Genomic DNA, 27662 nt, shown 5'->3' with positions numbered 1-27662 from the left:
ATCATATCTCCTGATTTGAAATCGATTGTTGTTCAACACTTTTCAATCTCACTTCTCCAAAATGTGCTAAATTGCTTATTTGAGGTCTGATTTGGATTGATTATACCCTTTATATGATTTATGCCAAGCGCTCATGTCGATGCAATGTAAGAGGTTTGATTAACTTCGCATTAAATAAGATTCAAAGCTAACGAAAATACAATCTGCGATTCTCAATAAAACAAAATCAAAAGCATTTACTCAGACTTTTCACTTTAATGCATTTTATTATCATCTGTTAATTGAGTTTTATATAATTCCTCAAGACTACTTTTGAGAACAACTTTTAGACATTTTATAAAGTTGTAAAGCCAATTTTTTCCAATCTTCACTACCTCCATCAGTGTTATCATATGTAGTAGAAAGACTTTCAAATCTTATACGTAACTTATTGACTTCTTCAAAAGAAACTTCTCCTTCATGTTCTAATTTCTTTGCTACCTCGCTCACCTCTTGTTCCAATTTCTTACATTGTTCATTTTCCCCAACTTTAGAAGTATAAGCTTTTTCACCTAAATATGTTAATGTAAGTAATTTGTCGCTTATTGTTTCGCGATCTGGATTCGCATATAATTTCGATAATGTTTCATTCAAGTGTTCTAGTAGGTATTTTGCATATTTTCTAGTGCTTTCTCCAAGTTGTTGAATAAGAAGATCATTTACTTCATCTTCGAATTCCATCAATGTCGGATTAGTCGATGCTGAAGTTGTATATTTAGTAGTTATTTGTGTCGAGTTGTCGTTGGTATTGACCTCTTTGGACATACTAATAAATGACTTTGATTTAAAATTGTAAAATAGATAAATGATTGGGAATGTGAATAAGTTGATGATTATCAACTCCTCCATTCAAAATTATTCATCGTCACTGAATTCTAACTTATATATCAATGATTCGAGTCAATACGACATACAATCGGCTTCTTTTATGGAATATATTGTTGATCATGTCATTACGAATACTTATTACGTGAAAGTTCAACAGGGGATAAATGATGAAGTTGTGTAAGAGTAACATGAAAGGAAATTATACCGTAGAATATTGAGTGGCAAGCATGTAACAGACTCTCAATTATCGAGACTTTATATGCCAGATTTATCGTTAAGATCATTCATACACCTCGTTAATTGAACAACTGTAAAACAATAATATAATTGTATGGTATGATATGTTATATGCGTGATCTTGTATATACCAGCCTTAAATAATGTCCTTACTTGGAAATGTGCCGAATACAGTCGTCGCAAAAGGGAATTTTAGCTCCCTACACCAATGTAAACTCCTCGTGTTTCAGCATCAACGGCAATCGGATTGATATTATTGATTTCTCCGTCAAGCGGTTCTTGCTTTTCTTGTATTATCTGGCGAGAGTCATCGCCATTCGAGTCATTCTTGTATCGATCTTGACCATTATGTAGATTAGACTCTTTCTCGATTGGCGCAGGGGGTTCTGAGTTCGATCTTGTAGGACTCTGATTTATGCCTTGGGCCACTGAGATCGATTGTCCTTGAATTGGAAGGTGTTGTTCGACTTCTCCAACAGGTTGTTCATCTTCTGCAGCTCTTGAGGGAGCTTCCAAGCCTAATGGTCTCAAAGACTTATCACCACCTCTCATGACGGATTGTAAGAAATTTAAGAAACGTTGACCGTAATTGATTGGATCGATACACGAGATTGTATGCTAAAATATATCAAATTGCCGAAAATTAGCCGAATTCCCTTGTATACACGAACATAATCAAAGCAAATAGAGAGGGAAGACTAACACGATCCTCTGTCATTGATTTCCAGAAGTGTTCAATTTTCTTAAGGGAATTGTAAGGTGTACAAATATCGATTATACCAAGATAGTAAATAACATCCATATTTTGATTCGCTTCGTCCGTTGCTCTTAAACCACCTTCATCTTGATAAAATAAGAAATGCCTTCTGTCTGCTGAATCGGAAGAAGGGAGTTGAGAAGTAACATCTAACATCTTAGGATCAGATCTTCGGACTGCTTTTCTGACATTCGAAGCTTCGGCTGATTGTTTAATAGCTGATGGTTTACGTCTAGGTGGTGGAACTTCGGGCTGCGCGATAAGACAAAGAAAGGTCAGCATATTTTCCTTATCTTAGCTCTTCCTGATGATCCTAAACTTACATGGAACATCTGTAGTTGATTTTCTCTCAAATTATCCCTATTACCCCTTTCCATATTATGTATTCCTACCAAAAGACTGTAATCCATTACTTTTACTCTTTTCAAGAAATCCATATCCCTTCTGAGCTGTTCAGAAAGTAAAGCCCTTTTCTCCGGTCCCAATTCTAATGTTCGATTTCGATTAACCCAATTTTTATCCTTCAATACGGCTTTCGGATTTGTTTTTGCTTTCTCTTCTGGATATTCTCTTCCAAATGCAGAACCTTTGAGATCGTATGTTTCGTGAACATCTCGATGAGGTGGGAACAGATTATTCATAATTACGAAATGAATTTTTCTACCTCTCGGTAATTTAACTCGATGTAATCCGTAGAACCTGGATAAAAGTGTATGAGGATTTGTCTTGATGTGTTGATGATAATCTTTCAATATTGACCGTAAAAACTTATGTTCAGCATGAGATATAGTTTTGATGATGAATCTGTAATCCCTCGAAAAGTAGAAGAAACTTCCTGATTTCCCGGGCGAACCTAATTCTGACAGAATGTATTTTGCAGTCAAAGACAGCAAATAATCTGCTGGATCCAGGTGGAAATGCTCATCCCGTAAATCCCGGAAGATCCACGGTGCATAGTCTTTGAATTTGAAATCGTATTTTGCCGAAGGCGTGAGTTCGTTACCGACACTGGTAAAGAATAATACTATCAGCTCGGTTCTACATAAAACTTTTTCACAACCTCGCACATCGAAAACGCACATATCAAAAGAGAACTTATGCCGGGCCAAGTAATCGTCATCTGTCAGGGGCCGCTTTATCTTTGCTTGGCAACGTGACACCTGTTTCAGCTGGTCAGCACCATTCATAACATATCAAACCGAATGACTACTCACACCTATACGGATTCCAGTGAGCATGTTATACATCAAGACATAATTGACATGGTCTTCTCCTATCAAATTGCCGACCAGAACTCTGGCTTCTTGTTCTTTTGGTTTCTCTTCTGCCTTTGGTTTAGGTGGAACTTCGTTGGGTTCACCAGACTCTACGGTCGGCGGTGCTACTGCGGTATTAGCCGATTGCGCACTTGCTTTCTTCTGCCGTCTTTCTAGCCTCTGTTGTCGGAGTATTTCCGTTTGAGCCAGAATATCGGACGCCAAAGCGGCACCTTCTAAACCAGGTATAGCTGTTGTAGGATTTGGCGAGGGAGAGGGTGAAAGGTGAGATTGGGAATGAAGTAATGGTGACCGAGGCGATGAAGGCACAACAGGAGATGGATTCGTACTTCGCCTTATTGGTCGAGGAGCGGACATTGCGCTAGCTGCACTTCCCCTGCGTTCTTGATCTATCATAATGGGTATATCCGGCAGATTTTTGGATAAGCCAAGTCCAATGTGGCTTTGACTCTGAGCGGCAGTGGATGATTCAGGAAGATCACGTTGAGGAGCTAATCTTCCTGACCGAACCATAGTCAATGAGCCTGCTCTACTTGACGTCGCTGAACTGCTCGAAACCCTTCTGGTGCTCGCCAGTATCGGAGGTGCAAGAGAGATTAGCGACCCTCCAAGATCTGCGGGTTCAGTTGTGAACGCATTTGCAATTGTCGGACTATCTGTTGGCGGTATTCCTCCGTTAGTAGGGGGAACTTCTTCGACCGGCGATAAGGCTTTTTCATCTTGATGATTTGAATGGGATTGGTGCGTGTCAATTGTTTCGGTGTTGGGATTTTCCGTCGTTTCAGATGCGAATACTGAGCCAGTATCCAAATCACCATTCTCGCTTAAAGGCGGAGAAGGCGGTGGACCCTGCATCACAGGTGATCTACCTCTAGGAGCAATAGGATCTGCAGAATCTTTCCTAAATACACTACTTATCTTTTTGATAACTCGGCGATGTGTACCCTCAGGCGTATGCGCCGTGACTTCTACTGTAGTGGGCGTTACTTTCGTAATATGCACAGGAGGCGTTGAGGAATCGATTTGTGATGGGAAATACTGTGTTTGTGAATCATTAGGTTGATAAGGAGGATCGGAGGTCAAGGCTTGTAAGTGGGACGGCAAAGGGGGCAAAGGCGATGTTGAATCCGGATGCGACAGTATGTGAAAGGGATTTATTTTTGGCGATGTACCATCTACACCCACTCGACTTTCAGTCTCGATACCTTGATGTCCCGCTAACGGGTACTCACTGATTTTGACAGCTTCGAATTGATTAATCTGGTCTACATTGCCATTCAGGTGTCCATCTGAATGACCATCAAACCGCCGAGCCTTTGCCTTTGCCTCCCTTATCCTAGCATCTTTTGAACCTTCAGCTAAAGCGGCTGGTTGAGCGATATGACCGTTAAAAGCTGCTTTGGGTCTGGACAAAGGGTGATGAGGATCGTATGCAGCAGTCTCTACCATCTGTACTTGCGGTGTCCTGTCTCACGTACAACTTGATGTCTTTTGTTGCGGTGAGAGATGTTGAAACAGAAGTCTGCGGTGTATTGAATATGGACGTGAGTAAGAGGCTGATGCAGAAGTCGGGGGCCGATTAGGGTAAAGTGAATGTTGTTTCAGCCTGGATGTGATCGCGTGGAATTGTTTTTTTTTTATTTTTTTGTTTTTCAGTGGAAATTTCCTCTACAACACCGTTCCGTCAATTTCGTTCGTAGGATAGTAAGCAAGATGTTTGAGGTGATGTTGAAGAAAGATTATTCAATTTAAGATGGATTAATGTGGAAATGGATGAATGAATGAATGATGTTTGCGTTTTTTTTCATTGTTTTGGTGTTGTTTAGGAGAATTAAAGTTTTTTTTTTGATTCCGTATTCCGTCATAGGAACGTTATCAATCGCATCGCACTCACTACTAGTGCTTTTACATTTAATTGATTATCAAGATATTTATACATCAATTAGATAGATGAATGATATATTCAAAACGACTCATAAATCATGGCATCAAGTTCATTACTTAAAAATATCCCATCAATAGCTAAATTATCTCAAAAATCAATATTAGAAATAACAGGACCAGATTCAACTAAATTTTTAAAAGGTTTAAGTTGTAAAGATGTTGATCAATTAAAAGGTGGATATAGTGGATTTTTAAATGCATCAGGAAGAATATTAAATACAACATTTATTTTTCCAACTTTAAAAACTATTAAACCTGGAAAAATTGAAAAAAGTTATTTAATTTCATATGATGAAAATTCATCATCATCAAAATTAGAAGATTTTTTAATTCCATTTAAATTACGTTCAAAAATTAAAATTGAAAATGTAACTGAACAATTTGATTCTTATTCTGTTTTTGGTGATGATGAAGAAAATTTTTATAATAAAAAAAAAGGTAAACAACCTATAAGAAATTGGAAATTTGGTAGTGGTGGTGCAAGTGAATCACAATGGTTTTGGCCAAATGATGAAATACGTGATTTAGAATTAAATGAAAATGAAATTGGATGTTGGGATTTAAGAGTTGGATTTAGTTATAGAGGCATGGGTAGACAAATATTAGTACCTAAAGGAGTAAAACGTAAGTCCATTTTCGTAGTCAAACGAACTTTTTTTATAAGTCGAATAGTTGATGATATTTCCATTTCGAAAAGCCTCTTTGTGTTCAACACACGATCTAGTAGAGACAGAGGATTATCACTTGCGAAGAATGTTATTGGGTATACCTGAAGGTCCTCAAGAAATAATACCTGGTAGTGCATTACCCTTGGAAAGCTGTATGGACTTACATGGTGGAGGTGAGTTTGATGACAAATTCAACTAGGCATCTTGTTGATTAAGAGAAAAAGAAGAGAATTTAAGCTGATTGTACCTAATTCTGATATTAGTTGATTTTAGAAAAGGTTGTTATTTAGGTCAAGAATTAACTGTTAGGACATATCATACAGGAGCAACAAGGAAACGTATATTACCAATACGTTTAATACCTTTGGACTCTAACATACAGGAAAATCTAATATCAAATTATATTAATAATGATAATAATCCTTTGGGTAATTTGAAAATACCTAAAATTTCTGAACTTGAACAATTAGAAATTACTTATCATCCACCTTTTACATCTTTATCTAAAAAAACAAGATCTGCAGGTAAAATATTATCTTTTCATTCTATTGAAAATTCAATAGGATTAGGTTTAATTAGAATTGAATTCATTGAAAAATCTTGTTGGTCTTTAAATTTAAATTTAAATAAAAATAATGATTTGAAAATTAAAGATTTTTTTTCTGAAAATTTAGAAATTGGTAAATTAACTACAAAAATTGGAGATCAAACTTTTGGTATTTATGTAAATAAAGGTGAAGCTTATGATTCTGCTTTAAAAGCTAATTACTCATCATCTTCGGAATTATAATATTTATAATTATTATAATAATGCATAATTTACAATAAAAAAAAGAGATCATGTAATTGAAAATTATAAATCCGCAAAGAAATCTGTTGTTTCTTGTTCTTGTCCACCTCTACCTAAATCTCCTAATCCACCTTTACCTTTTTTCTTTTTCTTCTTTTCAATTTCCATTTCAACTTCTTCATCTGAATCACTATCAGAATCTATTTCTTGATCTTCATCTTCATTAACATTTTCGTCTTCATCTTCCTCATTTTCATTATCATTATCATTATCATCCTCATCTTGTTCCATTTCCTCATCTTCATCTTCACCATCACTATCTTCAAATAAATCCGAAACATCTGTTAATTTTAAACATTCATCATGACTAACACTTCCTAACCATTTGGAATTTCTATCTAATTTTATACGTTCTATAGGATATTCTTCATGAGATGCAATTACACCCACTATATTTGAGGAAATTCATTTAGCCTAAGATTATTCTTGAACTTTTTTATTCAAGAATTACATTTTACGTACAGAATTTATGTGGTAAAACTTGTAATACTCTAATCATACCATCTTCTGAACCTGTAGCTATTATATCAGGAGTAAGAGAAACAATAGCATCTATAGAAGCTGGATGACCCGGTATACGATCAACAGCTAAATAACATAATGTATGATCAGCTTGATAAAAATCGTTTCAAAATGCCAGAAGAAAGATTCTTCAAAATCATATTTAACTTACAATCACCCCAACCTAAATTTCTATTCCATATTGATAATATACCTAATCCACTACCTACAATTGCTTTTTGACCACCTTTAACTTGTACAATTGATAAAAGTTCATCTTCTTGATCTGCTGATACAGTTAAAGGTTGATTTTTATTTGATCTAATATCAATGACAGATAAATGTCCATCTCCACTATTTCCACAAAAGATATAAGCGACCTTTTTTCTTTTATGAATTTTTCTCTCAAGTAAATTGACTTACGAAGTAGAAACTAATTGCCTTTTATCATCAAAATAAGTAAAATCAGAAATATAATCAAAATGTTGATTATATTCTCTAATCATTTCCGGTTTTCTAGGATCCCAAAATTTTATTATTCCATCATCATCTCCTGATGCTATAAGATTTTCATTTATACAATGAACTCTATTTATTGGTACACTGAAATTAATTCACATAAGCTCAATGTTCTATTTTTATCCTTTTTGTTTATAAACTCACTCATGTGCTTTATCTTGTTCTCTCACTATTGTACCCATCTCAGAAGTCATTTGACTATCATTAAAACATTGTCTATACGTCAATATGATTTCTCAAAAGGTGATTTAAATATTGTACTTACAACAATGTTCCTGATTTTCCACCCATCCATACATTCTTACCACTTTCTTCAACTGCTATTGCCCTTGCAGTTCTTTTCGATGGTCTAACAGACCAAGAAGAAGAAGTTGATCCATTGTCATCATCATATCTCCAAGCTTTTACTTCTCCAGTCAAAAGTGAAGAAAATATCACTGATTCTTTAGGGTGAAAAACTAAATCGAATGGCTAAACAGGTTAATCTTCAGTTAGCTTACACTTATTTGAGGAGGAAATTCATTTTTGAGAAAAACTTACTTGATTACGAAGTTTGATATCTGGCATTTTGATTGTTTTGAGACTTTTTTCATAAATTGTTTGCCTTTACGTCTTATAGCTGAATGTCACAGCTGATTTCAGTTTGATATTATCATCATTGATAATCCTTCAACCCATAACGTTAAAATCAAAATAAATAAATCCAACTTTTTGTGATCTGCGGTGGAGGTGGAGTTGTAAAAATCTCCTTTGGTGGTTTCGGTTAGTTCCGCTTCTTTCTCAAGTTACGCGTTAGGCAGTGAGTGAGTAGGGATAGTGGAAATAAAGGTATTCCTATTCGCAGTATTACATTTACAGATCACCATCTCAAAATTAACTGTCATTTCCCTCCGTCGATTCCTTCACAAAGTTACTCTCGTCCACTTCTCCTAGGGGAAGATAGAAGAACTTTCAAGCATTGCTCAACCGCCACAAGCGATGACAAATCCAGTCGCCTCTTCTTCTCGACCAAAACGCGATTTACCTCTCCTGACACGTCCTGAAATTGCTCAAAGAATATGCGATGGTCAACAATTAATAATCCTCCATTCTGAAGTATTGAATGTCAGTTCTTGGTCGATATATCATCCAGGAGGCGCATTAGCTTTATTACATTTTGTAGGAAGGGATGCTTCAGATGAGATAGAAGCTTATCATTGTCCTGAAACTCTTAAACGTATGAAAAAATTTATTGTTGGAAAAGTTAAATTAGATTCAAAAGGATGGTTACCTTTAACACCACCTATTGCTTTAGGTCTTATAAAACATCCTAATGGATTAAAAAATAATTGGTTGAAAGAAGGTTCTGTTTCTTTAGGATCGAATATCTTACAAAATAATTTACCCATAACTTTAGGTTCATCAAATGAACCTTTACCTTCAAAATTGGTTGATGAATTAAATATAGGAAAGGTAGAAGATGAAATTATATTTAATTTGAAAAGTGAACAATTAGAACCTGCTATTTCAGATTTAGATAGAGAAATTGAATATAATAGATCAAAAGCTTTTCAAGAATTGAAAAAGAGGATTACTGATGCAGGATTATTTAAACCATCTGGATGGTTATACGGTTACGAGACTGAAATCATACGATATTTGATATTGGCTGGTGGAGCTTGGGGCTTATTCTTCTTGTACGTTACTCAAAATTTGCCAAGAGGTATAAGCTGATTTTTGGTAATGTTTCCGAAATCAGTACGAATGGTTGGATTGGACAGATGACTTCTGCTTTATGCCTTGGATTACTATTCCAACAACTAGCTTGTAGGTTTGTTTTCTGATTACAGTTGTTTGCTCAACGAGATGAATTCAATTTGATTATACTGATGACTTGAGCTTAGTCGTCGTCCATGATGCGGGTCATAAAGGGATCACGACGGACTATTTTTGGGATAGAATGATAGGTATGACTGTGGCTAGTTGGATCGGAGGGTTAAGCGTGGGCTGGTGGTGTGATGTAAGTATGGCTGGACTCTTAGTGCAACTATCATGCTGATATACTGAGTTTTGAATTTGTACAGAACCACAATATCCATCATCGTGAGTCTTCATGGATTCTGATTTTTGCCGGAGTTTTAAGACATCTTACAAAGCTGACAATGACTCGTCTCCATCTTCAGTTGTCACAAATCATCCAGAGCATGATCCTGATATCCAACATATACCATTTTTCGCTATCTCTAAAGATTTCTTCGGTTCATTATGGTCAACGTATTACAAACGAGTAATGGCAATGGATGCATTCTCGAAAATCATGATCAGTGTACAGTCAGTCAATTCTTCGGTCAAGAGCTGCGCCTTACTCTGTTTACTGATTCGTATTGAATAGGCACAAGGTTTACTACGTTGTCCTTTCTTTAGCACGATTCAACTTATACGCAAATTCGTATATCTACTTACTTGGGCCTAGGCCAAAGAGGGATAAATTCTGGACGTACGAATTAGCCGGTATAGCTTGGTACTGGTTTTATTACCTTTCAATGTTAAAGAGTTTACCTACTTGGCAAATGAGATTAGGATATTTGCTAGTTAGTCATATTGCTGCTAGTCCAGTTCACGTGCAGGTGAGTCAAATTTTTCGCCTAGTATTTCGCATAAGAGGACTCAAAACTAATCAGATTCGAATATAGATTGTATTATCTCATTTCGCATGTTCAACAGAAGACTTAGGTCCAACTGAATCTTTCCCTTCTCGTCAATTACGTACAACTATGGATGTGATTTGTTCTGAAAATATAGAATTTATACATGGTGGATTACATTTACAAGTTACACATCATTTATTCCCTAGATTACCCAGACATAATTTACGTGCTGCCAGTTTAATGGTTAAGCAATATTGTGAAGAACAAGATATTGTTTATAAGGAATATGGTTGGATGGATGGGTAAGTTCAAGTCACCTTTTCATTAGTTTTCTTACGCATTTGTTGATTTATTTAGCTGATCAATCTATTTATAAAACGATATAGGAATAAACAAGTTCTTGGTGTTTTGAAAGATGTAGCAAATCAACTTGATTTACTGAAGAAGGTTGCTGATGGTGAAATTCAAGAGAGAATGATGAAATAGATCGAAACTCTTCAGAGTGATAATAGACAAGTCAGGGGACATTCCAATATATCCCATATTTTGTTATGCTGTAGAAGTGTTATTATGTTATGCTGGACCATGCATAATTATACCTTGTATAAACATATAGGATAACAAGGACTTACGTAAAGCTTCGGTGGTCACCTCCACGCCACTGGTTTAGCGGTCAACGCGATTGATGACGTTCCACAGATTACCCATATTTCCCATATATCTCATGATTACATCTTTGTCTATATTCAACATCTGTTTATACTAGACATAACAAACATCATGTCATTCTTTAAAAGGAGTGATCCAAATGCACCTGCAGCTCGAAGAGCAGGTGGGGGTGTAGGAGGACCTACAACTGGTGTTGGAAATAATGGTCCTTATGAAAGATTACCTGCAGATAATGGATCTTATTCATCATTACCACCTTCAGGAACTCAACAACCTGGATTACCACCTAGACAACCTCAATCTCAACAAAGAGACCAATATGTTGGACAAGATTATGGTAGATCATCACCTTATCAAGATTCAAGAAATCAAAATCAACCTCCTTTACCTCCTAGAAATGCTGGTCCTGGAATAAATGAAGGTTATTATCAAGAAAAAGCTGATTATCGTAATCAGCCACAACAACCTCAACAAAGGAGTTATCCTCAACAACCTACTTCAGGTGGTGGTGGTGATGGTGGTAGAGGAATGTAAGCTAATCTTTTACGATCGTTTAGAATATTCGAAAGCTTATAAATTGATTTATAGGTATAATATCGCTCCTTGTCCTTCTGATCCACTTGCACTTACCAATAGATTAGTTGTAAACCCCAATGATTTTTCACAAGATGTTGAATTTGCTTTAATGAGAAATAAATACATATTCTCAATTATGTAAGTTCTGCATGTTTTCATAATGATTCGTTCAATGGGTTAATTATCTTATATTTAAATAGACGAGACCCGACTCACACTTTACCACCAAGACACGTTGGACCATCTAAAATTATTAGACAATGGGTCGGCCTTTCAGCTGTAGGTGAAACAGTGGACTTGGAACCTTATCATCCAGGAAACGGTGATTGGGCTAGTACAGTAGAAATGGAAGTTGGATTCAGATTGAAAAGAAAAGAGACTTCAGATTTATTCGATTCTGAAGATATGGCCGCTGCATTCATAAACGTAAGTACACCATCAGCTATATTTCCGTGGAATGTTAAAATAATATGGCGACGATTAAAAATAGGCTTTCCCCTCTCTACCCCTTACACCCCTTCAACCGCTCGTCTTTGATTACCGAGGCCATGAGTTGAAAGCAACTGTTCGAGCTGTTTCCACTCTAGGCGGGCACGATGGTGGAACAGGTATCATTATGGAAGGTACTGAGATTATATGGGTAAAAGATCCTACCAGTGGTATCAAACTGAAGAACAGTTCTAAGCGGTTAGTTCAACATTTTGCCCTTATCGTGAAACTTAATATTGATGGTTCATTTCTAGAGGACCTACCAATGCTATCTTGGCGCCAAATTTCAAATTCGAAGACATGGGAATCGGTGGTCTTGACACGGAATTTGCAGCTATCTTCAGAAGAGCTTTCGCTTCGAGAATTTTCCCTCCTGGATTAGTTGATAAACTTGGTATTCAACATGTGAAAGGTCAGCCATTTCTGCGACCTGCTTCTGGTGATATTGAGCTGACTGTAATGAACAGGTATATTACTCTTCGGTCCACCTGGTACCGGTAAAACACTCATGGCTAGGCAGATCGGTAAAATGCTGAATGCAAGAGAGCCAAAGGTCGTTAATGGTCCTGAGATCTTGAACAAATTTGTCGGTCAGTCGGAGGAGAATATCAGAAAATTGTTTGCCGATGCTGAGAAAGAGGTCAGCGTTCCTTCTCTCTACGCTCTCGGGATATTTTGCTTATACGATATTGCATTTATAGCAAAAAGAGAAAGGTGATGAAAGTGGTTTACATATCATCATTTTCGATGAATTGGATGCGATTTGTAAACAACGAGGATCAACAAATAGCGGAACAGGTGTAGGAGATTCGGTAGTTAATCAATTGTTGTCAAAAATGGATGGTGTAGATCAACTCAACAACGTTCTGATCATTGGTATGACCAATAGAATGGATATGATCGATGAAGCTTTGCTTCGACCTGGACGATTGGAAGTTCATATTGAAATATCCCTTCCGGATGAAGCTGGTAGATTCCAGATTCTCAATATTCATACTTCAAAAATGCGAAATAACGGTGTAATGGCCGATGATGTTGATTTGGCTGAACTTGCTGCTCTTACAAAGAATTTCTCTGGTGCGGAATTGGGAGGTCTGACTAAAAGTGCTACTTCCTTTGCATTTAACAGGCATGTAAAAGTGAGTAAACCCTTTACCTGGAAGGCTTGAAGGAGTTGAGGAAACAAGTTAGCTGAGCAACATTTACATTTAGGTCGGCACTGTGGCCTCCTTTGAAGAAGTTGAGAATATCAAGATCTCCCGAGCAGACTTTATGCATGCTTTAGATGAAGTACAGGCTGCTTTTGGTGTTTCAGAAGAAGAATTACAACAAGTGGTTCAAAATGGTATCATTCACTACTCACAACGTGTCAATGTGAGGTCATTTTCCAAATTACAATGTGCCAGTCGGCTGACTTTTATGATCAGGATGTCCTCAATGACGGTAGTCTATTAGTTGAACAGGTTAGAAAATCGGAAAGAACACCTTTGGTCTCTGCGTTGTTACACGGTGAGTGTTACGGCGGTCACTTAAATTAGGAAGAGATTCAAGAATGCGACTAAAAAGGCATTGCGTGATTATAGGCCCATCTGGAGCTGGTAAAACGGCACTAGCAGCTACAATAGCCATGGCCTCTGATTTCCCATTCATCAAGCTTATCTCTCCTGAGAGTATGGTAGGATACTCTGAACCTCAAAAAATCGCACAATTACATAAGATCTTCTCGGACAGTTATAAATCGCCTCTGAGTGTCATTGTTGTTGACAATATAGAGAGGTTGCTTGGTGGGTTTGACCTGTTTCGTGTTTATAAGTGATACTTACTTAAACATCTCAATTATAGATTGGAATCCTATTGGACCTAGATTTGCGAATGGTGTATTGCAAGCTCTTGTAGTGCTATTTGGCAAGAGACCACCAAAGGTATGTTGGATTAGCCAGTCTTAAGCATACAGATAGTTAAGCTAATCCGGAACACTTTTTGTGATATAATTAGGATCGTCGATTGTTAATTCTAGCTACTACATCAAATCGATCGATATTATCAGATATGGATGTGATGTCAACTTTTGATACAGATATACCAATTTCACCAATAACTAATTTGGAAGGTATTGATCATTGTTTGAGAGAAGTTAAATTGTTTCAATCTTCAAAAGATCATCAAAAGCTTTTATCAATATTACAAAATTCAACTATTGGATCAAAAGAAGAAGGAATTTCTATTGGAGTTAAAAAGTTACTTACTTTAGCAGAAATGTCAAGGCAAGATCCTGATCCTGTTAATAAATTGGCTAGTAGTTTAATTCGAGAAATTTCTTAAAAAGTTTTTTCACTGTATTATATCACTTCGGAATTATTAGAAATGCAATTAATATGTATATTCATGCTTGGTATATAGATGAGGCGATATCAATTATCATCAGGTTTATTAATAATAATTATAATTTCAATTCGATTAAAAAATGAAATGATTTTTTCTCTTCTACCTTAATTGTCATTGAGTTTTTCTTTTTCTTTTTCTTTATCTTCCTCTTTTTTCTCTTTTATACACCTTTGACAAAAACACCAAAAACCATATTGTTCTCTTAATTTAATTCTTCTTTCATTTCTTGATAATCTTTGATCAACATATGAAATAGTTAATTCTTCACCTTTATGAATTATTTCTTTTTTAACTATAATTGAAATTCTATTTGTACCTCTATTTTGAGTTGTCATAGGTGGTGGTAATTCTGCTGGTAATTCATTAGGAGCTATCCAATTTTTAGGTAAATTTCTAACCTAAAAAAATAAAAAAAATAAAAAAACATTAATTATTAAAAAATTAATTCATTTAATTTTATAATTTCTTTTTTTAATCTTTGAAGTTTTTTGATAAATCTTAATTCTTAAATTGATAAAAAATGAAAAATGAAAAATGAATTTTTTGAATAAATTTTTTTTACAAACTCACTTGTAAATTTGGATCACAAGAATGATTTAAATGTGAATGTAAAATATATAATCCACCTGAACTTTCTTGATTTAATCCAATTAAACCTAATAATTCTAAAAAACTTTCAAATGAAAACCATCTTTCTTCTTCTTCTTTTGTTATAGGTTTTGATTCATTTCTTTTTTTTGAATTTAAAAATTTTTGAAATGATTTATAACCTTCATCTTTAGGTGAAGGATTTAATGCATTTAAAATTAATAAATGTGTAAGACGCCATTCTTCCATTCTATCTTTAGCTATAAATGGCCTAATTAAATTAAATTGTTTTAAATAAAAATGATTAGTAATTTTACTTTTTTTTTTTTTATAAAAAACTAAACGATTCTTGATTAAATCAAATGTTTTTTTTTTAAAAAATATATATTTGAAACTTACCATTCTTTTCTTTCTTCTTCTTTTAATTTTTGATTTATTCTAGCCATACTATTCCAAATTCTATTTTGAATTTCAATTGATTTATTTAAATCACCAAATTCTCTTTCTTTTCTCCATTTTGAAATTATTCTAATTACACCTTGTAAATCTCTTGATTTTTTTTGTTTTATAAAATTTAAAATTGATTTAGAATTTGAATTTTGTTCAATACATAAAAAATCATTATGTGTTGAATTTTCTTCAATTGATTTTTTATAACATAATCTATTACAAAAATTAATTTGTTTACAAAATTTACATTTAATTGAAAGTGGTTGATTTTTTTGTTGAAATAATGTTAAACATGATGTACACATATCATTATCTTCTAAAAAAGGCCATAATGATCTTTGTAAAAAAGAAAAAAAAAAATCAAATTATTTTGGAATTAGTTCATTAATCGATTTTTTTATTCCTTTTAAAACAAAAAAAAAAAAGTCTAATTACTCACGGATCACTAGTACCTATCCAAGGTTCTTCATGCCATAATAATTCACCTTTTTGTAATTTTTCTTTAGCTATTAAACCTTTTCCTTTTCCATTTAAATTAAACATTTTAACTTTTACTTTTGGTGCAATTTTTGAAATTTCAATTGAATTATCAATTCCTGTTTTAGCTATTAATTCATCAATTTCATTGTTATCATCATTTAAGTTGGTGGATGTTGTATTAATTGAAGGAGTTATATATTTTTTAAATCTTTTTTCAGATACAATCCAATTTGGTTCATCTAATTTTAATTGTAATAATAATTTATTTATACCTAAAGTTGGATTTAATTCTCTTAGTGAACTCGCTTTATTTTTAAGTTCTTCTTCTGTTGGTGTAATTCCTGACATCTTGTCCTGCCTTTGACCTGGACGTTAAGAGTAGATGATATATGATAGATACAAATGACAAAATCCAACATTTACCGAAATAATAATGATGCTACAAGCATTTCGACCGGATAACTCGAGTAAACGAACTAACTTGGTTGAGATATTGAAATATAATCGTGCCTGACTTAGCGGAATGCTCAACTTCGATAGCTCAACTTCGATAATCAAAAGTATGCATTATAACGTATACAAAACTCTTTATAGCTCTAAATACATTCATAAGTCTGCTACATACATAATAATGAAAACAAGTAAAGTGATATCTCAGCAAGAGTGCAAGAGGAACAAGAGTCAATTTACACGACAACTGCCATCCATAATGGTGATGCCTCGTCGACTTCTTTCGTCGGTACCATTTTTGTCAAATATGCTAGTGCAGCCAAGTCTCTTCGACACATAGGACACGAAGACGTGCTCGGATTGTTCAACCAGGTCTGTCAGTCCAAACAAAGTTAGTCCTCTGCTTCAAGATTGATCGGAAAGCCATGAAGCAGAATCCAACTCACATCTAAACATCCTCTATGATACATGTGTCTACAAGGTGTAATAGTGATCTCACTTTCCACTTCATACTAATGATCCATATTTGATCAGCCACCAATTAAACCAAATTTTACTACTATGACAGGATGGATGCACTCACATCATCGTGACAGACAGAACAATATTCGTCCTTTTGTAACCCTTCGACCACCTTCAGATTATCTCCATTATCGAATTCACCATATTTAATATATTTCAGAGTAGACTCGGCTGCTTTCTTTCGAGGAGTTGTAGGTAACTTAGATACGCCTCGAATCACTAATTGAACGATTTTCAACTTCTCACTCCAGTCCATGTCTTTAGTTATTTTCATATTTCCCAACGATGGAGTCGAATAGAAATTGTTGTACCTTCTTAAAGAGTCCAAATGAGCAAAAGGAGAATCCGACGAAATATCTAATATACCTTCTAATCCATCGTAGCCATTTCTGGACGGCATGAGGTCACCATGACGAGCATTTAAATTATTGAAATTTCTAAGTCTATCAAGGAATAAGAGTTCCGCATCTTCACCTCCTACCGCAAGAGCTGGTCGAGCTCTTATACTTCTATCAATGAATGCAGCCAACTCATCGGCGGGACTAGTAGTGTTCGACCTATCTCGCCCAAGAACTGTGGCTAATGGGTCTCGAGGTTCACGGTCGTCTTCCGTCGCACCAAATGGATTGCCGGTCCTCGATCTAGCAGGTTGTACGTCGCTATGATTGAATCTGTCTCTGCGGGTAGCTGCAGTAGGCGCGACTGGAGTCAGTCCATAGAGACCAGAAATCGTATCGGGAACACTCGTATCTTCCCAATCGGGACCCTGGTGATCTCGTAGACGGCGAGATATAGACGCGGGCCGAGATCGAGGTTGGCTAAGTCTTCGACCGATTACTTCGTTAACATCCCTGTTCAGTAAGCCGAGGTCATGAATCGCTTCAACGTGACTGGAGGTTTCTTCCCTGCTCCGGCTACTTTCTCTAATTCTTGTATTCTCCGTACCTTCATCAAACGACATCCACCTCCTGTTTCCAGGTCTAGTGGGCTCGGGACCCCAAGTGGGATCCGGGATATCAGCGATAAAAGGTGTGCCTACTTCCACGTTGAAAATGTCATCGTCCCGTAGTGGATTGCTATGCGCGCTCAGTGATCTTGATGCCGAAGTGTCACCGAGCCATGTAGGCAGGTTGTGATTTGTCCAACGTTCACTGCGGTCCGAAGCTGTAGACGAGTCATCCGTGAATTGCGTGGCTGAAGATGACCAAGCATCTGCGCCAGAAGCGCGTATTGGAGTTGGCGATGACCGTCTGTATGGATCGGCCCTTAAATTATCAAACATATTGAGCCTAGCTTGTAGATATCTGGACCTAGTGTCGCGCTGGAGACCTTCACCGGGAAAGACAGTCGGAGGTCGACCATTGTCATCTCGGATCGCTCGAGTGAAAAGCTGAGTATGTTGATCAGTGCCCGAGAATGATCTCATACGTGATGCGGGCAGCGTATTGGATGTCTCCCAGCCGAACGAAGCAGTAGGTCGAGGACGGGGTGGAGGAACCGTAGCTGAGCTTGACGATGAGGCTGAGGATGTGGCTGAGGCTGCTGTCTGATCCAACCACGAGGGCCTGATGGATGACCTAGCGAAAGGACTTCGCCTGGACCCGTCTTCTACTGTTTGGGAAGAAGGCCTTGAACGAGAGGCAACGTCATATGGCCTTGTTGCTACACCGCGACTCCTCAACCCTTCGTATGTGTGGCCATGTATCAGTCCCGGTGGCGTGGGCGGACTGCGTTGAGCTCGACCACGAGCAAGTCTTGCTTCTATCGTGTCCAGTCGTCTTTCCATAGCTGAGGGAGATCCTGAAGCAGTGTTGGCAATTGGCGAGGGTAAAGTGCGGAAATCAGTGGTTGTCGAGGAAGACCATGCAGGATCATGGGTCGTAGTTTGAGTGTTGGGTGGAATGAAACTTCTGTTCGCTATATTCGTTACCACGTTTGATGGCTGGGGATGCGACGTAAAGGCTTCTCCCCATTCACCAGGCAAGTATCCGCCTGATGTGGATGGGTGGTAATTTGCGGGCTGGACATATGGTGTTGAATCGTATCGCGAAAGTTGGGTATGAGGGCTATCATCACCATGAAGAGGTCCAAGCTCATTGAAATCTGTCGAACTTTGGCGTTCTGGCACCCCATTTTCTGGGTTTTGCGCTAAGGCATGATTCTGATGAACTGGTTCAGTTGATGCAGAGGGCGAAGCGACTGGCTGAGACCATCTTGACCTGAAGACCGAAGCACGGTCGTTAAGCATGGGCTGAATATAAGCTGGTACTTGAGAAGTAAGGTGGGATGGAGCAGGGTTACCAATATCTCGCAATAGCCTTGTTAAGGACCCTAAGGGAGCGGAAGGTTCGGATTGAATGATTGCATCCCTCTCGTCACTAACTTGCCCTGCAGATGTCATTTCTGCTACTGCTAGACGATTCTCTTCATTCTCGTCTACATCCATATCTTCATGATGTAGACTGCTTTCCAATTCGCCTAGGTTCGATGTCCTATTCCCAACGATCTCATTCGGTGATCCAAGCAGATCGCCAGCGTGAGGAAACGATTTAACCCTTACTAATCCATTATTACTTTCGTTCAACCTTGTACGATCCGCACTAGGACTAACAGGGCTGTTTATAATAGGTCTAGCAGTGGCGGTGGCTGAGGTGGTATCGACTGGAGTACGTAGAGTGAAAGGGGTAGGTAAGGAAGAGGTGGCTGTTAATGGCGGAGGAGATGGTCTGAGCGAGTTTGAGATATCAGACATGATCGACCCTTGAGATCCAACAGAATACGGCTGAAATTCGGTTGTGGGATGAGAAGGTTCTATGGGGATGGGTTGTACTAGTCTACGAGTACCCGGTGCATAGGAAGGAATGAAATCGGATTCTGTTTGTGACAAATAACGATGCGGTGGACTTGTCGAGTGAAACACCAAGGGTGGAGGAGGCATTATTGCTGATTAAGGGTTGTACTACGTCGACAGGAAACTTTGGCGATTGACTAATGGATCGATCCAAGCGCACAAGTCAGCGATTTATACCTCAACGGTATCTATAATGATTCGACAGTATGATCAATCTCGCCACCAATCTGATCGTCCTCATCGTGGTCAATCTCACCTTCTCAGCTCGGTAAAGGGGAAATATCAACCGGTAAAATGCATCGCCGCGGATGACAATCAGAAGCACTGTTACCAACTGTGTAATTGATTGATTTTCCTTTGTGTGACAATGAATGTGGTTCCCCTTGTAGCAGATATACCTTTGATTCGGTAGTGGATAGAGCAGGTAATGGACGTTGCGATAGGAAGAAAGCCCTTGGCGATGGCGATAAGAATAAGAGATGATACGGACTTGGCCGAAGAGGATGATCGAGAGGCAAATGATCGATGTCAAAGTACTCACCAGGTCAGATTCTTTCTAAAATTGTGTATGCTTCTATTTGCTTGCGATAACAAGGTGATGGAGATGAATGAAAAGATTATAATCGTGTGAGATTGAAATGATGATAAATTGGGTTTAGTGAGACTGAACTTGGCGCTGAGCTACGACGTCCCCGGTGACTAAAAATGTAGTAATTCACGATTCAACTACAGATTCCAGTGAATGGTACCTGAATCCATTTATCAATCTTATCCTCGGTCAAAGTTTTGACTACGGCCGAGTTGAACACTATAGTCAATTATATGTCAGGATGAACGAATAGTCTGTGTATGTGAAGAAGCAAGGAAGAAAAAAAGATGTAATACAATAAATGACTATGCATGAATAAGAAGAATCATCCTTCACAAACACCATGTTAATGGCGCTCAAGTCTAATCTTAAAGGGGGATCCTCCAATTATCCTATTTTTCCGGACCGCGCTTTATCCCCTTGCAATTATTATTGTCACCGAAACAACAATCACAGTCTTCCCTTGCAAGGTAATCTCATTATTCATTCTCATAACGCATCAATTTAATGGACATTTTTCAGACTGAGCACTCGACCTTGATCAGGCAAGCAACGACAATTGACGACACACTCCGATCGATGACAAGCGACCTATTGCAATGGTGATACCTAATGCTGTTTCTCGTGAACAAGCTTATATTTCTTCACTCGCGTCGCAACCAAAAGAAGTCAACCCAGATAAACTATACGACGTGAGTACGATTATTGCGCTTTCGTCAACTATCAAGCGTCCACGTAGACTTGCGCTGATGCGTTATGTACAACGTAGAAACTTGAAATCATAGGTAAAGGCGCTTATGGAGCGGTATACAAAGGACTACATAAGACAACCGGTCATATAGTAGCTCTCAAAATCATTAATCTCGATACGGAAGATGACGATGTTGGAGATATACAGAAAGAGATCGCTCTGTTACAGCAACTTATGTTAGGAGGATCGGGTGGTGGAGGAACATCAAGTGGAACAACCCCAGTACCAAATGTAGTGAAATATTATGGAAGTTTGATGCAAGGTCCAAAAGTTTGGATAATCATGGAATTAGCTGAAGGTGGAAGTATACGGACGGTTGTAAGTATCGTCTCTCGACCTGAAATGCAAAAAGCTAAGCAATCAACTATATATCTCAATTTCATCTAGTCGAGAGCTCAACCTCTGAAAGAATTACATATTTGTGTCATAATCAGAGAAGTCCTATTGGCTTTAGCAGCACTACACAAGAACGGTGTCATACACAGAGATCTGAAAGGTAAGCCATCATAGTTCGGACTGCGGTCATCAATCACAGGATTCTAATTTGCAAGCAATATCCAATTGTAGCCGCCAATGTTCTACTTACAATATCTCCACCTCGAATCCTGTTATGCGACTTTGGAGTTGCGGCCCTTTTACAATCCTCCACATCCAAAAGATCCACTTTCGTAGGTACGCCATATTGGATGGCACCTGAAGTAGTGACTGAAGGGAAACTATACGATTCAAAAGCCGATATATGGTCATTGGGAATAACATTATTAGAAATGGCATATGGAGAACCACCAATGTCAGGTCAACCAGCTCAAAGGGCAATAATGATGTTATCTGATCGAAAGATGAGAGCTCCCAAATTAGAAGGAGATCAATGGTCAAGAGATATGAGAGAGTTCGTATTAGGATGTCTCAATGAAGAAGCCTCTGATAGATTAGGAGCTGAAGATCTTTCCAAAACAAAATGGATAAAACAACAAGCTAAAACACCTTTGACTGTTTTGAACGAGCTGATAGGAAAATATCAAGCTTGGAAAGAATCTGGTGGTCAAAGACAATCACTCGCACCTGGAGTAGGTGCTAACGTGGATGATGATGATGACGATGGTATGGGTGAAACTCACGACGATTGGGCTTTTGACGTGAGTACAATCACAATCTGGACACAACGCTATACTGATGGTGCATGATTACCTATAGACTGTCAGATCAAGGATGAGTATGATGGTGGATCAGAAAGCCCAAGAAGGGGATATCATTCTCTCTCCTCCAACAGCTCGTCCCGCTCCTCAATCACTGCGACGCCTCTTTCACGACGAATCATCTTCTGAACCAGATCCATTCCAGTCATTCGCCCATCAACAACCGTCTACTCCCCAATCTTCAGAGGGATCTTCTTCAATCGAACAAGTTGGTAGATTTCCAAGTCCAGAACCAGAAGAGACAATTCAATTACCACCAGATTCACCTGATTCATCTAACACGCCATTCGACGGCAGTACAATACGGCAAACATTCATGCCACGTAATAATTATAATTATTCAGATCAACTTTCACTCGATACAAATTTCGATTTACCTTCAGCAAATACAACATTTTCAGATTCCCAAGCTCCAACACCAATAGCAAGATCAAATACTGATCTCCCTTTACCTCCTCCACCTTTGGAACGAGGATTAAAGCCAAAGATGAGTTTAGATACTTTATCAAGTGTACCTACTTCAAGATCACAACCTGAAGATGGAAGACCATCTGGTTTAGGTAAAGCACAGAAACGACCTGGTGGAGGATCGATGGGGGAAGGATTAAGAGGATTTCAATTTCCTTTAGTATCTAAAGGTCCAGTTCCAACTACTGGATTATCAATGGGTGGAAGACCACAAGCACCAGCATTGAATAGAATGCATTCCGCTGCACCTGCAATGCCTAGTACTATCCCATCAAATTCAGGAGAATCATCTAATAAATCTATTGGAAGTTTACCAATGGCTTTACCACCTAGACCTCAAATGATGAGACAAGCAAGTGTAGCGGTAATGGAAGGACGTGCATTGTTAAATAATCAAGCACATCAACAAGCTTTAGCTTTAGCTCAAACTTCTGATCATATTAATAATAATGGACCATTAAGTCCAAATGGTACAAATAAAAATTTAGGTATACCTGGTTCTTTAGGATTAGGTAGACCAATAGGTCATGGAATGACTAATAATCAATCAGGTGGAATAGGTATGATGAGAAGTAGAAGTGGAAGTAGAGTTGATGAAGGTAACATAGTTGGTTTAAGAGATTTATTAAAGGTTAGTTAGATCCTTTAATTTATGTTTGATATATTTTATTTTATTTTTAATAAAGCTGAAAATCGATTGAAATTTGAAAATTTTAGATATCAGCACCTAAACCTGATTTACCTGACCTTTTACCTCCTTCACCAAGTACAACAACTTCAATTCCAAATAAATTTCAATTTACTCCTTCTCCTTTATCAAATTTACAACAACAACAACAACAACAACAGCAACAACAACAACAACAACAACAACAACAACAACAACAACAACAACAACAACAACAGCAGCAGCAGCAACAACAACAACAATCACAACAACAACAGCAACAACAATTACAACAATCACAACAAACAAATCTGAATTCGAATAATAATCTTTTAAATAACGTTGTTAGTATTCATGAAGAAAATATTTCTAATATAGGTAATCAAATATCACCTATTTCAAACAAAAAACCTAATGAAATTATTAATTTACCTATTTCTGAATTTGAAATTGAAGTTGAACAATTTTTAATTAAACCTTTAGATTTAAAATTAAATTCAAATGATGATCAAGTTTTTGAAGAATTATTAAAAAATGTTGATAATTTAAGTAATTGGTTAGAAATTGTTAATAAAAGTTTAAATGATATTTTAAAACCATTAGAAAATGATCTTTAAAATCCAAAAAAAAATAAAAATGTAAATATATGTTGTATTTTATAAATAAATTTAAATGATAATTTGAAATGATTTATTGAATTATTAAATTCAAATTGTGAATAATATGTAAAAGTAAGTAAAAATAATGCATTTCAATGTATCGTAAAAATTCGTAAAATCGTACTTTAGCTATTAAACAAATTACATTATACAGATTCCATTCTAATCACAAAGATTCATCGCATTTTCAAAAGATACTAATTAGTATCGTCATTCTCAATAATCATCAAACAAATTCCTTTCATCTCCCTTGTTTAGCATGTAATTTATCTAATCTCTCTCTAAGGGCTGTCAAACTACCACTATTTCCCGGTGGAGCAGAGGATTTAGATGAACCTGTTGACCTAATTGAAGGTCTAGGTAATCCACCTGATCCTATCAAAGTAGTCGCATTCGTACTTCCTACTCTTGTTCGTTGGGTTTGAATGACTGAAGAAGGGGGTAATGAACTTTTCTTTGCCATTGCTTCTCTAGTCGTAATTGGTTTTACATTTCTTGGTAAAGTCGGAAGTAGGGGAACTTTAGTTGTAATAGTTGAACTTGCAGGAGTTGATAAAGATCTGGATTTCATGGCACTTAAGGTCTGTCCTGTCGAGACTTTTCCCGAAACGGCGATCGATGGACGTGGTACCACTCGGTTAGTTGTCCCACTTGCATCGGTACCGAATCCCCTTGAAAGTTTAGCTCTTCCATCTGGCCTGATAGCAGATGTGGTTGATGTAGCTGATCTTCCCGAAAGACCGTCACCTGGTTTTGGCAAACCCACCGGACGACCGATAATTGAAGGTCTGGATATTCTCGATGCGGTACTGACTGGCGGTCGAGCACTAGAAGCGGTCGTAGGTGGAACGCGAGAAGAAGGGATATTTGATGAGACAGTTGATGGTCTGGAGGCTCTGTTGACAGTCGACCTAGACGTGACTGTAGACTCACTAGCCGATGTAGAGGTAGAGATTGAATTGGAGGCGGAACCAAAACGTGCTTTGGATTTCATCTCATTTGAAGTGAGCGCTAGCGACGGCGGCGGGGGAGGAGCCATACTTGTACGCGCGGCTCTGAGGGCCGGTTGTGCTGTGACAGGGGCAGCACCAGTCAACCTGGATGTGTTGGAACCAGTGGTAGCAGCAGTTCGAGCGGATATCAATCGCCTTCCTGTGACTGGAGGCAAGGGATCGGCCATCGTGGATTGCGAGGTGGGCAGTTGCATTGCCTTGTGAGAAGCAGTACCTGCCAAGGGAAGGGAACCGGCAGAAAGAGATATTCTCCTGGATGTAGCAGAAGGAGGCATAATGCTGTTTCTCGGTTTAGATGATGTTGAACCACTTTCTAGAGTAGGGGTGCGGGCTGTCGTGTAAGTCCGAGCACGTAAGGCTGTTTTGGGAGGTGAGAGGGGAACGTTGAACTCCTGTTGACCCTTCTCATTTGTGACGCGGTCAGGCTGAGCCCGGACATTTCTTTCTGATTTTACTCGCTCAACTATTTCTGCTACCCTCGACAAGCTTTTCGATCGACTGATAGTCGCCAATTTGCTTTCTTGGCGTTCCTCCTGGTTGTGTCGGTCGACCAAATCATGTGTAGACGTTGAAGACGGCAGATCTCTTTGTTGAGTCGAGCCTTGATTAGACTGATGTCGTTTGATCGTTGCTGGCTCGATCGGCCTTGCCATTCGAACTGGACTAGTATTTGGATTGGGTTTGATTGGACTGGTAGGCCTACCTCTGATGCTCCTCGGTCTGAGTGATGGGGGAAGTATGGACTCGTCTGGGCCCATCATTGACCTACAAATTCATCAGAGTTCATTTCATCTCTGCGCGTACTGTTTAGTTGACTCACGTATCTAATCCATCAAACATCAAATCATCATGCAATAAATCCACAAAACTTTCCTCGGTTCCACTGGCTCTTTTCGGTTTATTTACTCTTGCCAAAAGATCTTTAACATCAAACGTCACATCTCCCGCTTCTAAACCGGCAACATTATGCGAATGTATACCTTGAACAATGGCTTTAATAGGACTCATCCTTGCTGGAGGTGATTTCCTGGGTGTTTTACTCATGAAACTAGGTTTGAAGGGAGTTGCTCTACTGGGTAAAGGTAAACGGAAGGATTTCTCCTCTTCCATATTTAAATACTCGTTCGTTATGAGTTCGGGGTCTGTGAGCAAATGAGCAGTCTTCATCGGACTGACAGGTAATAAGGTACTGATATCTCCTGCGATCTCGTTTCCTTCCGCCTCTTCTCCTAGAGAAGCTAAGGATTGAGCTGATGAAGACGCTGGGAACGTTCTTTTGATTTTAGGTATCGAGACCAACGAGTGAGAAGAGAAAGAAGTTGGGAAGCCTTTTGTGTTCTGGGAATGGGGTATAGACATTGTGGACTTGGCAGGAGACGAGGACGTTGTTCGCTCTGGAGAAAGGGACGGCTCTCGAGAGCTAACACTAATATCGATGCAGGTCTCGAATATTTCCGATTCATCTTGCCATGGGGGTTTGACGTTGTTGATGGCGTTCTTCGGGTCAAGAAGATGGGCAGTCTTGGCGGGTGATCGTGGTAGTAAGGTCGATTGATCTAAAGCGTTGGGAGGAATGGAGAGGAATGTCTGTTCCGGAGCAGATGTGCCTTTTTGCGTTTGCGAGGAGATTGAACAGCTTAGAGGATTGGTTTCTTCGCTTAAATGCGGCTTTTGTCTGACTGTGTTGGTATCAAGGTGGAAGCTGTCTTCGTCTGCGCTACTCGAGGCCATCAGAGATTGGTCCGCTAATAACGAGTGATCGGCAACATATGAACCAAAGTTGAATGATGCTGATAATCTTGGTTGAGGAAGTTCGGTAGTGAATACTTTGATGGCCGAACCCGAAGAACCAGAATCTGTATGTTTCGTGAATGGCGAATCGATATCACAGGGCACTTTTGTCGTCTTAAGAATTAGGTCATGAGGGTGAGGTGTAGCTGAGGGTGCTTTGGAGGGTTGAACGACGGTCCTAAGTATGTCAGGTGAAGGTGTATTTTCCTTGTATTTACTTTGTGAAGAAGTTCCATTTGTCTTGAGTAAATCACTGCTAGGTATCCTATTTATAGCGCTGGGCGTATTAAAAACAGCCTGTCGAGTAGTCAGAACGGGATAATCAATCTCCACATCCCATTTCTTCGAATAAGATTTATTCGCGTGTTGAGGTGTATCAGGTAAGGGAGGGAGGAAGGGTAATTCCTCATTCAATGGGATTGTAGGATGGGAAGTGAATGTCGTGCTGTAAATGAATTAGCCTTTGAAGTATAATACCATAAAGAGATCACTTACGCTGTTCTGCCAAGCTCTGGATACCTGTTAGGGCCCATATTGTCATTTGTATCTTCAGAGAAGAAACAATTGTCGGTAGCAAGGTAGGGATATGAACTTGAAAAGAGAAATATCAGTGTTTATGTTTGTCACTCAACATGGTAAATGAAAGAACAGTCGCGTGTAAGAAAAGTGCTGGTCATGCTTATTACGTAAGTAGTAGGTTCATCTATCTAATGTATATATATATATATATATATGCTGATTACTCCTCAAGGGCAACCTTACATCTATAAAGCCTGTGATTCAGAGATGCTACACTACTGCGATAGCAAATCTGGCCTTAT

At 38.1% G+C, this 27662-nt stretch overlaps 10 protein-coding genes across 10 annotated transcripts; 4 read left to right on the top strand and 6 right to left on the bottom strand.

The window, feature by feature from the left end:
- Positions 1-306: 306 nt before the first annotated feature.
- I206_101125 (uncharacterized protein) lies at positions 307-804 on the bottom strand (the record flags this gene model as incomplete). The annotated part of the gene is made up of 1 exon (XM_019151981.1): positions 307-804. One exon carries the CDS (start codon positions 802-804, stop codon positions 307-309), a length of 498 nt encoding a protein of 165 aa, XP_019014119.1.
- Positions 805-1296: 492 nt separating this feature from the next.
- Positions 1297-4587, bottom strand: I206_101124 (uncharacterized protein; the record flags this gene model as incomplete). Its single annotated transcript, XM_070202332.1, has 6 exons — positions 1297-1722; positions 1808-2113; positions 2185-2869; positions 2942-3021; positions 3076-4313; positions 4371-4587. 6 exons carry the CDS (start codon positions 4585-4587, stop codon positions 1297-1299), a joined length of 2952 nt encoding a protein of 983 aa, XP_070058433.1.
- A 533-nt stretch (positions 4588-5120) lies between these two features.
- Positions 5121-6540, top strand: I206_101123 (uncharacterized protein; the record flags this gene model as incomplete). Its single annotated transcript, XM_019151983.1, has 3 exons — positions 5121-5706; positions 5780-5923; positions 6014-6540. The coding sequence occupies 3 exons, from the start codon at positions 5121-5123 to the stop codon at positions 6538-6540; spliced, it is 1257 nt and encodes a 418-aa protein (XP_019014121.1).
- Positions 6541-6603: 63 nt separating this feature from the next.
- I206_101122 (uncharacterized protein) lies at positions 6604-8187 on the bottom strand (the record flags this gene model as incomplete). The annotated part of the gene is made up of 8 exons (XM_070202331.1): positions 6604-6758; positions 6852-6989; positions 7063-7188; positions 7274-7455; positions 7525-7704; positions 7765-7818; positions 7886-8091; positions 8161-8187. 8 exons carry the CDS (start codon positions 8185-8187, stop codon positions 6604-6606), a joined length of 1068 nt encoding a protein of 355 aa, XP_070058432.1.
- A 411-nt stretch (positions 8188-8598) lies between these two features.
- Positions 8599-10733, top strand: I206_101121 (uncharacterized protein; the record flags this gene model as incomplete). The annotated part of the gene is made up of 8 exons (XM_019151985.1): positions 8599-9296; positions 9359-9426; positions 9504-9619; positions 9684-9702; positions 9783-9930; positions 9992-10226; positions 10293-10549; positions 10634-10733. 8 exons carry the CDS (start codon positions 8599-8601, stop codon positions 10731-10733), a joined length of 1641 nt encoding a protein of 546 aa, XP_019014123.1.
- Positions 10734-11027: 294 nt separating this feature from the next.
- Positions 11028-14303, top strand: I206_101120 (uncharacterized protein; the record flags this gene model as incomplete). Its single annotated transcript, XM_019151986.1, has 12 exons — positions 11028-11446; positions 11505-11630; positions 11693-11918; positions 11983-12179; positions 12236-12393; positions 12449-12621; positions 12683-13120; positions 13194-13355; positions 13409-13490; positions 13565-13765; positions 13824-13903; positions 13977-14303. 12 exons carry the CDS (start codon positions 11028-11030, stop codon positions 14301-14303), a joined length of 2589 nt encoding a protein of 862 aa, XP_019014124.1.
- A 167-nt stretch (positions 14304-14470) lies between these two features.
- I206_101119 (uncharacterized protein) lies at positions 14471-16232 on the bottom strand (the record flags this gene model as incomplete). The annotated part of the gene is made up of 4 exons (XM_019151987.1): positions 14471-14764; positions 14937-15225; positions 15354-15740; positions 15844-16232. 4 exons carry the CDS (start codon positions 16230-16232, stop codon positions 14471-14473), a joined length of 1359 nt encoding a protein of 452 aa, XP_019014125.1.
- A 338-nt stretch (positions 16233-16570) lies between these two features.
- On the bottom strand, positions 16571-19794 carry I206_101118 (uncharacterized protein; the record flags this gene model as incomplete). The annotated part of the gene is made up of 3 exons (XM_019151988.1): positions 16571-16708; positions 16781-16846; positions 16918-19794. The coding sequence occupies 3 exons, from the start codon at positions 19792-19794 to the stop codon at positions 16571-16573; spliced, it is 3081 nt and encodes a 1026-aa protein (XP_019014126.1).
- Positions 19795-20895: 1101 nt separating this feature from the next.
- Positions 20896-23995, top strand: I206_101117 (uncharacterized protein; the record flags this gene model as incomplete). The annotated part of the gene is made up of 6 exons (XM_019151989.1): positions 20896-20988; positions 21066-21365; positions 21435-21543; positions 21615-22183; positions 22242-23342; positions 23429-23995. The coding sequence occupies 6 exons, from the start codon at positions 20896-20898 to the stop codon at positions 23993-23995; spliced, it is 2739 nt and encodes a 912-aa protein (XP_019014127.1).
- A 283-nt stretch (positions 23996-24278) lies between these two features.
- I206_101116 (uncharacterized protein) lies at positions 24279-27374 on the bottom strand (the record flags this gene model as incomplete). Its single annotated transcript, XM_019151990.1, has 3 exons — positions 24279-25815; positions 25871-27286; positions 27337-27374. 3 exons carry the CDS (start codon positions 27372-27374, stop codon positions 24279-24281), a joined length of 2991 nt encoding a protein of 996 aa, XP_019014128.1.
- Between the last annotated feature and the right edge of the window lie 288 nt (positions 27375-27662).

This window comes from Kwoniella pini, chromosome 1 (genome assembly GCF_000512605.2).
Source record: "Kwoniella pini CBS 10737 chromosome 1, complete sequence".
Taxonomy (NCBI): Eukaryota; Fungi; Basidiomycota; class Tremellomycetes; order Tremellales; family Cryptococcaceae; genus Kwoniella; species Kwoniella pini.
This window is presented reverse-complemented; position numbering and strand designations above follow the sequence as displayed.